This window comes from Peromyscus eremicus, chromosome 18 (genome assembly GCF_949786415.1).
Source record: "Peromyscus eremicus chromosome 18, PerEre_H2_v1, whole genome shotgun sequence".
Taxonomy (NCBI): Eukaryota; Metazoa; Chordata; class Mammalia; order Rodentia; family Cricetidae; genus Peromyscus; species Peromyscus eremicus.
This window is the reverse complement of record NC_081434.1, coordinates 11,916,537-11,927,354: the sequence shown is the minus strand read 5'-3', so window position 1 is coordinate 11,927,354 and position 10,818 is coordinate 11,916,537. Positions and strand designations below refer to the sequence as shown.

General features: G+C 41.8%; 1 protein-coding gene across 1 annotated transcript; it reads left to right on the top strand.

The window, feature by feature from the left end:
• The first annotated feature begins 6,020 nt into the window (after positions 1 to 6,020).
• Positions 6,021 to 10,588, top strand: LOC131895137 (lysozyme C-2). The gene is made up of 4 exons (XM_059245566.1): positions 6,021 to 6,163; positions 7,726 to 7,890; positions 9,567 to 9,645; positions 10,088 to 10,588. Exons 1-4 carry the CDS (start codon positions 6,028 to 6,030, stop codon positions 10,152 to 10,154), a joined length of 447 nt encoding a protein of 148 aa, XP_059101549.1. The 5' UTR covers positions 6,021 to 6,027; the 3' UTR covers positions 10,155 to 10,588.
• Positions 10,589 to 10,818: the final 230 nt, after the last annotated feature.

Here is a 10,818-nt window from a genome sequence, read left to right as displayed (position 1 = left end):
TCATCTGTTGCCTGTTACCTGTCATCTTTCTAACAGCTCTCTTTCAGTCCAATGTAGAGGGTGTTTAGTTATTGTTTTTTTTGTTTTGTTTTGTTTTGTTTTGTTTTGTTTTGTTTTGTTTTGTTTTAAAGGTTTTGACCTTGATGACTTCTGGAAGGGAGAGTTTGTTACCTTTAAAGGTGGACCACACTCTAGTGGATGGCCTCACACCCATGAGCACATAGGCAACACAAACTGGAATCAGTTGATTCAAAACAGCACCCACAAATTAGGACATCAAGTTGCGAGGAGATCTGGAGGGAAGAGGAGAATGTATTAAGTGGTACAGGAATAGGAGATGTGGGAGCCCACAGAGGTTTCCTAATGTGATCTGAGCTTGCTTTATCCAAAAGGGCTACGTAATGGGATGGACTGACCATGTGCATGGTTACCAGGTGTTTGGAAGGGTCTACACTTGGCTGTGCTAGGAAGAGGTCTTTTGCTCCACTCCTTGGCATTCCTATAAAGAGCCCTTTAGAGGAGACAGAAAGGGACAGTGGATTAGGATCCAGGCCCTCTCAATGCTATCCTGTGTTTCTGTCTGTCTCTCCCCCTCTATATTTCTAACTAAATCTCTTATACCTCACACCTCAAGAGTAAACTGGGGGAAAAGATGGAGGCATGTCTCCCACAAATGGCACCATGAACAGGGACCAAGGACTTCCCAAAGAGTGTCAGGGGGTATCGTGGGTATTGGCAGTGTAGTAGATATAACACTGTTTACTCAGGCCTCTGGATTTATGTTGAAAAATCATTTCTGTCAGTGTTATTCTGTTTCCTGATGCAAAGGACAACAGGAGTCAGACTTTAGCTTGAATTAAACGAAGGTGATATTCAGAGATGAGATGAGGTCTGAAGAATTATGAAGAAAATTGTCTGCATCCTTTTATCTAATTTTCACTGAGCAGGAGCTTCAATTGCACAGACATTGGTTACTAAAAGGCCAGAAAGTGATCTTTACTCTTCATTTGAAAATATACTGGTTTTGGATTTTGCACACCCAAATTCTGTGTTGTTTCCTAGCAACCTAGGCATTACAGGGACCACCAAAGTGTCACTTGTGGGTTAGGGTAAAGCCCTTCTGCTTTTTCCCACAAGAAGTCGCCTGACCTAGAAGGCAGGAAGCAGCCCCATAAGGAGGTCTGTGTCCCAGGGGACTCTACAGTTATAAAGTAGAATGCCATTTTTATGCAGTTTCTCATGTCAAGTTCATTTTAATACTAGCACAAACTGAGAAAGCCGTGTTTCAGAAACAAACTCAAAAAGTGGTCATATAACTTACTGTGAACCAAGACTGTGAAGACAGAGAACCACTACAAACCAAAACACCGAAGATGCCCTCACAGATCTATGAGGTTCTGAACTGCGGAAGCCAGAGAACTTGTTCAGGGAGGGAAAGAAAGAAGCCTTTGACTCCCAGGGACCGTCTCGCTTCCTTATTTTCACTATCACTCAAGTCAGAACAAGCAAGAATACTTCATCTGTGTGAGGGAGTGAACTTGTTCACGGTGAATGGAAATTTCCCCTCCCTATTTTTCTAATTCAAGTTTTTGTCTCTGTCCATCAATTCTTCTTGGTTTGGAAGGCAGTAACAGTCTCTCTGAATTGGTTGATTGTATATAGCCTTAAACACTAAGCGACTAACTTTAAAACCTGTGACCTGTGTAGTTGACACCAGAAGCAAGTGAGTAGAACTGGCCATTTCCTTGGTAGTCACAAGTATTAGCATCAAAACGTCTTTTCTTCCTCTTGAGATGTTTATCACAGAAAGGAGTCATACTGAATCCCACTGAAGGTCAGTCAGAACTCAAGTTGCACCAGAAGGTCCTGGCTCACAGCTCAGAATGCTGGATTTTATTTTATCACCCCTTTGCATTATGACATTATAACTCTGATTTTAACCACCCTGTCTCAGTTTACAGGTGTTTCTTTAACATTTTATGGGAGGATGTGAACACAGGTCCATTTAGTCACATAGGACACTAACAATAGATCAAAGTAACAATTCACCAAAGTCCAATCCAGTGAACCTAGGACTGTAGTAGGTTTACTTACAGAATGTAAATATGATATTACTTAAAAAGTCAGAGTAACCTAAACAACTAGCTGCTTCACTGAAAATTCCCACCCACCATGAATGACCACATCATGGAAGCTGCATCATGGAGTTTCCCCACTCAGCTAACCTGCTTATACTCAATAATCCCCCAGAATCACTAGCAGTTGGGAAAGGACAGAAGGGAATAATAGCTGGAATCCATGATGAGGGTCCCGGGATTCTCTCTTCCTCTCCCTACTAAGAAATGCTGACAATTTCATTATCATTGCCTGGCTATTTCATACTAGTCTATTCCACTCATGACAAGGTTACCAGGTGAACTCTCTACACCAAAATGACAATCATTTTCTGCCTGGAAGAGAAAATCACACCACAGCAGCTGGAATCTCCATGTGCTAGAATGCACTCTGCCACTGAGCTACATCCTAGTCCTGCTGCTGGGCCTTGAGTCCCAAATCCAGAGTGTCCAGTTCATCCTCTCCAAAGGGTGATTGTGCCATCTGTCCTCAGGGGCTTCTCCCTCCTGGGAATGAAGAGCAAAGCATTTAAATGACTTCTTAGACAGCCTTCTGATCTGTCCTGTTGTCTGTGGGTGGCCATGCTTGCTGCATCCCGATTCTCTTAGTGTTTTCCAGGTTGTAGGGCAAGACCCAGACTGCCTTTTTTCTGGATGTCTCTTTCCGGGAACACTTGAGGATTGATTCCCCACATCTTAAGTTTATGTTCTCCCTGTACAGGTTACATCTTTTGTGCTTTTTCATTGGTACTGCCTTTCCCAAGTGTTTTTAGGTGAATTGGAAGGTTTGGAGCCTTGTGTCCAGCATACTTCTTCAAACACCAGATCCAAGTACATTCTATAGATGATGGTGCATTGTGGCAACTTTTGACCTTTGAAGCTGGTTTTCACAGTGAAATGTCTGACAGACCCACAGTCAACTTCCAGCTTCATAGGATAAAGCACACCATGCTCATCAAAATTAATTCCTTTAACCCCAGAAACAAGATGAATAAATTATTAATCATGAACATATTGTACATTCTTTCCCATTATAATATAACAAAATTATCTGGGATCTCTAAGCCACCTAAAAAAGTGGCAAAATTCACATTTTTTTTTTTTTTACCAAAGGAGAGTAAAGTCTGGGCTCAAAATTATATATGCTTGCTGTTTTATGTTTAAAGCATTTGCTCACTATTTCAAATGAAACAAAAATTAAGACTGAATATTGTCACTGCCTGTAACTCCTGCACCAGAAGAAATAACTTTTGAAATCGGAATCACCCCTTGCCTTTGGAGTAGTTACAATGAATCATTGATAGTGGTTTGGCTCTGGATGCTGAGTAAATATTTGTCTATTCAACGCCCAAGAAAGCACAAGTACATAACTGTTCAAATGTGTGTAATGAAAATTCTATTTTGTCAACAGAATGCACAAAGTTGTACAGATAACAACCGTATGTTCTGGAACACTGCGTTAGGAGGGACACAAAGGAGATGGTGAGTGACCTTTTCTGGTTTCTGTCATTTTGAATTCCCCCAAATCCATCTCAGTTTGTATTATTAAAGAATCAATATTAATCTGACAAAAACAGTGGCATTGCTCTTGATTTTTTAATAGAATGCTCAAACAATGACTTAGAGATAATACTAGACCCCTCTAAGGCCAAGCAGAGGAACTCCCATTGTTGGAAATAGAGTTGACTATCAAGTTGACAATTTGTATGACCTAGGAGCTTCCTTCCTAGGCTGATCCTGGGCATGCTGCTTTGGGGTTCTGGTAGTTTTTTGTTCAAGAAAGTACACAGCTCCCTAAGCTGATGACTTCTGAACGAAACTCACTAGGGTGTGTTAGTTTGAGTCTGTCTCATTTTTAAAGTCCCTTTACTTCCTAGTGACCTTTGATGCTCTAACATGGAAATGGGTTGGGAGAGTGGAAGACAAGACCTTTTGTGAAAGATATTAGGAAAGTTGTTCACATGTGCTTTATTTATACTTAAAAGTATTGATTTATGGGTGCCTTATTTAGGATTTCAATTGCTGTGCATAGACACCATGACCATGGGAACTTTAACAAAGCAAAAGCACTTAATTGGGGTGACTTACACTTTCAGAGGTTCAGTCGATTATCATCATGGTAGGGAGCATGGCAGCATGCAGGTAGTCATGGTGTTGCCTATATCTTGATATGCAGGCAACAAATAGGAAGTAGATTGTCTCACTGGGAGTAGCTTGAGTATAGGAGACCTCAAAGCCCACTGCCACACTGACACACTTCCTCCAACAAAGCAACACTTCCCAATAATGCCACTCCCTTTGGTGGCCATTTCCTTTCAAACCACTGCAGGGGTCCAGGTCCACGATGGTAGTGACAGTAGCTGGATTTTTTGACTATTGGTTGGATCTTGAACTTCACCCAAAACAGGGTTGGATCAAAACAGGGAGACCTCACTTCTGATATGGAAGACCCTCACTTTTTTCCTCACACTGGCCTGTGTAGTGAGCATGCTGAAGAATTAACTGAAGTCACATAGTTGAGAACACAGGGGATGCAAGTTCATCACTACTTCCATTTCTGCATCAGGACCAAGCCCTTTCCCTGGGGAGGAGGTAACTATACCCTCTCCCATAACTTTCATGTGACTGTGCTTCATCCAGCTCTGAAGAAGAATAAAGAGGATCCCAAGTTGGCCCATAGTTACTGCAGGATATTTGTTTACTCTGAGCAAAGATGTGTCTATGTATTCCCTCACTTGCCTAAGGCACCTAATTAGTTTAATAAAGATCTGAATGGCCAATTGCTAGGCAGGAGAGAATAGGCAGAGAGCTGAATTCAGGGTTAGCATCTGTCCTAGCAGGCGAAATCATTGAGACAGGAAGGGAGTTGTACATAAAGAGTGAAGGAGAGGTAAAGAGGCACATGGCAGAAAGTAGACTAATAGAAACAGGTTAGTTAAGTCATAAGACCTAGTTGGGAACAAGCCTAAGCTAAAGTCCATGCTTTCATAAATAATAATGTCTCTGGGTCGTTATTTGGGGGCTGGCAGTCCAAAGAAAGTCCAACAAAAAAGACTCAATACACACAGCACTGGTTCAAAGTATTACTCTGGGTGTGGACCAGAAGGTGTGCAGGGCTTTAAAGTTGCTGTCTCTTATCTCAAATGATGACCAGTATGTTGATCTTCTAGTTCTTTGCTTATGCTGGGAGATGACTAAAATCAGTAACTTAAAACACAAAAACACAAACAAACCTGACTGCTCATATGTTAGCACGTGTCTTTAACCGAAGCATTCAGGAGGCACAAGAGTTCAAGGATAACCTAGTCTCCAGAGCTATTTCCAGATCAGCCAGGGTTGACAGTGAGATCTTGTCTCAAAAAAGAAACCAAACCACTGGTTTGCAGCAATTCATAGCACTATCAAGAAAGTCTAGAAAAGGAATCTGACTAAGCAGAGACATATGGCTGCTAAGGGATTCACTTTGTGGAAAGTTCTATGAAAGATAATTTTAAGTGAAAGAGATTATACAAAAAGGCCAGTGCGCACAGAACCATTTAATTTTAAAAGACTGTTGATTATAGTCACACCTTATTTTAAGCAGTAAAACATAACCACTTTTTTTCTTTACATTGGTCATATTCAAGATAAAATGAAATGAGCTCCCTGTTTTAGGAAGAGTGCTATCTCCTGGTTCCATGTGAGCAAAGTCTTTCAACGGTGTCATTTTATCATCCTCTGCAGACCGGAACATCTCTGTTCAAACATTGGCAGAAAAAGCTTTTAAAGTTTGTGGATCAATAAGAACTTCCTGCTTGGCACTAAGCTCAAAAGGTAGAGCCCCCAAACCACTAGAGGATGAAGGGAGGAGAAGATGCTTAAATACTGGGGACTGGCTGCTCTGGGCAGCTGCTGAGTTGATTTCCAGGTCAACATGAAGGCTCTCCTCTCTCTGGGGCTCTTCCTGCTTTCTGTCACTGTCCAGGCCAAGGTCTATGAACGCTGTGAGTTCGCCAGAACTCTGAAAAGCCATGGAATGGATGGTTACTTGGGAATCAGCCTGGCAAACTGTAAGTCTTTTGTTCTTGACCCCTGCAGATAATCACCCTCTGCATAACAGGTACAAGGAAGCAATCAGTGAGCAGAGAGGGAACTGGAGTCAGTAAGCTTTTAGGATTACTGTGTGTTTAACTTGGTTTGATTAAAAACATCAGCGTTCATCTTTTTCATCAGAGATACTGAAGTGAGGGCATGGGAGGGGACATCTTCCCAGGCTAAGGCAATAGGACCTGAGGTGTTCTTGGAGAGTCACTAGGTTTTCCAGTTGCTTCAGACTCAAAAGCCCACAGTGGGTGAGAAAAGATGGGAGGACTCACTCATTCAGAACTTGAGTTCTGAGAGCCTGGAGTGACTGGGATGTGTCTTCATTTCTCTGACCATGGTATGGACCTTTTGAGAGAAAAACTTTCAAACCTTTTGAACTTCCTATTCAGGGAAGAGGGATCCTATTTTCTCCCTAGTCTCTTTTTAATAAGTGGGGTCTTCTTCACTCTGGGAAGGTCTTTTATTTTGTATAATGGAAGATGTGGATGAGGAAAAGTTGTTCATGGCTTACTCCATCTATGTCCTTGTAACTAGTGTGTTTTTCAGATTGGTTTAAGGTGGTTACCACTCAATAAGTAATTGTCCATTAAGGAACGAGTGAGCAGCCAGATGTATGTATGTATGGTGGATGGGTGGGGGGAGTGGGTGGATGGATGGATTGATTTGTAGAATAACTTTTTCTGTTTTAACATTCTCACTTTCAATATTCATCTGCCATTTGTGATGGTACACACTCCTGAAATCCAAGCAATGAGATGCTGAGACAGGAGATTGCATGTTGTGTGCCAAACTAGGATACATAGTGACACAGAAGAAAAGAGATTCCTAGCATGCAAATTCACCATTCATATAAGAACATCTCTATGAGAAAATCCTTAATTTCCTAATAGGACCATCTTTATTTGCACATGTGTTAGATATTCATTTATAAAATCCACCTAACTACTATTTGTGTTTCTATTTTAGGGAGGGACCTTGAGGATAGATGGAGTAGGGAAAAGCAATGGAAGAAACAGCTATTTTATTTTGGGGAGGAGGGAGCAGGGTTTCGCTGTATAGCACTGTCTGGTCTGGAACTTGCTGTGTAGACCAGGCTGATCTCAAACCCACACAGATTCACATGCCTTTGCCTACAGACTGCTGGGAATAAAGGTGACCACCACTGTGACTGGTTCATCTATTTGCAGGTTTAAAGGACCTTATCCTGTTTAATCTCAGTGCAATTAGATTTGTCCTCAAAGAGATTCTCTTTGGGGCACCTGAGAATTTTCACTTGCTGACTAGGTATAGCTGTTCCACCTAATTGAAAGGCAGAGGCAGGAGGGTCACTTGAGACCAGAGACTACACTGAGTAACACAAACAGACCTGGCCTGAACTCGTGGTCCCATATTTTATAATTTAATTATATGATTGTATTCATAATGTAAATCACTTGTAAAACATGGCCAGATCCAAGAGATAATTTTGGTTTCCAATATTAATCATTTGCTGTTGCTGCTTATTGATGAATATTTTTTTTCTTTGTAGGGGTGTGTTTGGCTCAGCATGAGAGTAACTTTAACACACGAGCTACAAACTACAACCCTGGAGGCCAAAGCACCGACTATGGGATATTTCAGATCAATAGCCGATACTGGTGTAATGATGGCAAAACCCCGAGAGCAGTGAATGCCTGTGGGATATCCTGCAGCGGTAAGACAAAGCGGGTTAGAGGGATAGCAAACACCCCCCTGCTCTTATGTGCAAGATCAGAGACTCTGTGCAGGAGACATGACTGAAGGAAGCATCAGGAACCTGCGGAGACTGGACTGTTAGAAAGTCATTGTTATTCACATCAATGTTAGCCAAGGAAGACATTAGGATTAGGGCATAGCTTGCTGATAGAATGCCCTGCCACCTCCAAAATCACTGAATGAATACTCAATGTATACAGAGGCTGGCCAGGTAGCTCAGACAGAAGAGTCCCCTAAGTGAAGGTTTGACCCTCAGCTGAATTTGGTGACATGCATTTGTAAGACCAGCACTGGGGAATCTGAGAAAAGCAGATGCATGGGGCTCACTGGCCAACCAGCAGAGGCTAATCTGTAAGCCAGTTGCAATGGCAGACCCTGTTTCAAAAACAATGTGGACTACTTCTGGGGAACAGCTCCTGGGGTGTCCTCTGATTTCTACAAACACATACATATAGTGCAGGTTCCCTAGTACACATACCAGCACACACAGACACAAACATTAAACTAATAGAAAATAGGAAGTAAAGAGCTGGTATCCTTAAAACTTAGTGGGATATTTTTTTTGGGGGGTGGGATATTTTTTAACCTATATTGACATGCACTCATCCATACACAGACACATACTTATAATTAAGAAAAACAAACATTTATAACCCGTTGTCATTTTATAACATATGAAAATTTCTGGAATATACACTAATTAATTGTAAGTGGGCTTATTGATGTTTCGTCCTGGAGATTTCCATTCTAGCTGTTTACTTACGGGTAGTTATGGAAATTGTAGCAAGGTCGTTTTTGACTAAATGAATTTTATAATAAAGATTTCTAACATATACAAATGAAGATATTTCTATAATAACAGCCATATGAGAAAGTATCACTGAATAACTGCCATTTTGTCCAACTGGCCTCTATGTGTATGTATTGATTTACTCTTTGTGTGGAGGGATTTTAGAGTGAGTTACTAATGTCCAGTTCTGTTTTTAAACTCTTTATTTTGCATGTCCAAACAATCTAATTCTTAGGCGGAAATTATCTGATCTAACAAAATAACACAGATTTATGTATTTAAGATAAAACTTATTTTTAGCAAGAAACAAATGAACAAGGTTCATATCAGGATTATGGTCTGGGATGGTAGAACTTGCGCTCATGCCGTGAGAGAGGTAATATGTAATTTTTAGTGCATGAATTAAATTGGTCAATGGTGTTCTACTTTTCCAGTATGGGAATTGAACCCAAAGCTTCCTACCATATGGATGCTGGGAATCAAGTCCTCTGGAAGAGCATCCAGTGCCCTGAGCCACTGAGCCATCTGTCCAGCCCCTGTTTTTCTTTAGGATGAATTTAGAACGGTAGTCCCAGGTGACAGTTATTGATGGGCTCTACTTTCCAGTGTGAGAAAAAAGTATACCCCAACCCCCCCAGGGACTTTATAGATGAGAAATAAAATGACTTACACCATGTCACCTGCATAGAATCAAGAGAGGCTGTCTCCAATAATCACAGATGCAGGGACACTTGCAAAATAATTTCCTGCATGCACTGCTCAGCGTCACAGAAGAAAGCTGGCTGAGTCTGAACTGAAAATGGCTTCTGTGACAGTCGTTGTCCTTCCTCACCCCTGTCTTTCAGCTTTGCTCCAGGATGACATCACTCAAGCCATACAATGTGCAAAGAGGGTTGTGAGGGATCCACAAGGCATTAGAGCATGGTATGTTGGAACTCTGGGAGGGGGAACTGCTGGTTCTGTTGATATGTGTGGTGAGTCTTTCTAAGACCCAAGTGTTATTCTGAGCACTGTGGGTACAGCTGGGGCCTTTCACTCCATCATTAGGTTTAGAAAATTTCTCCAGATTGTGAGAATTCCACACACGAACAGTTAACAGTTCTGTGCCCGTGATGTCACAGTGACATTGAGCATCCTGTACTCTACCCAGGGTTTGGAGAGGATCAAATGGCCATGTAGACACAGCTCCACCAGTCAGCTGTAGGCTCTGGGTGGAGCTATAGCCTGGGTTTCACACTAGATCTTGGCCCAGAACACAGTCTCCGTTAGTGTCACTGTTACACTATTTCACCCCACAGGTTTGAGAATGTGTGTGACAGAGGACACAGTTCTAACCATTTCCCTCCTGTCTCACTCTCCTCCACAGGGTGGCCTGGAGAAGCCACTGTCAAAACCGAGATCTCACCCAGTACATTCGCAACTGTGGAGTCTAACCGCTGTGTGCCTCCACCTCAGCTCACTCTGTCTCTTTCTCGCTATAGAAGTAGTTATGAGAAAGGTCACATTTCCTCAGTTTCCCCTTCAGACAAGCAGGCTCTTATCAGAAACAGGAGCAACATAGAGACTGTTTCCTAAGAGGCTTAATGCTGACTAATGTGTTCACTGTTTTATGGAAAGCCTCCATTATTCTGTTAGCCAAGGCAGCAGATGCTGGTGACAGTGATGTAGCATTCAGTGTCACACACATCTCTGTACATCAGTTCTTCACCTATGAAGTAATTCACATTAAGTTTCATTGGAACTAATCTTCATCTCCCCACTGTTGGATAGACATACAGCAAATATGTAAGGAGACAGTAGATCTTGGGTAAAATGGCAGCTGTGTGAGCTCCCAGGCCTTGTGTGGGCTCAGCATCGAGACAGTAAAGAACAGGTACTCTGTGGGGCAAGGCTGGTTTTTAAGGGAACAGAACTTTGAGTGGATAGAACTGAGACTGTCTCAACTCAGAAACTTGATGTCATGAAATGTGTGACCTTTCAAAAGTGAATTATCTTACAGTTGGCCCATTCATAGTGCTTAATAGTAGATTTTTACCTCATGTTTCAGTCTGTGTTAACCTTTGAGAGAATGATCCATGCCTCTAGCTGATCATGAGG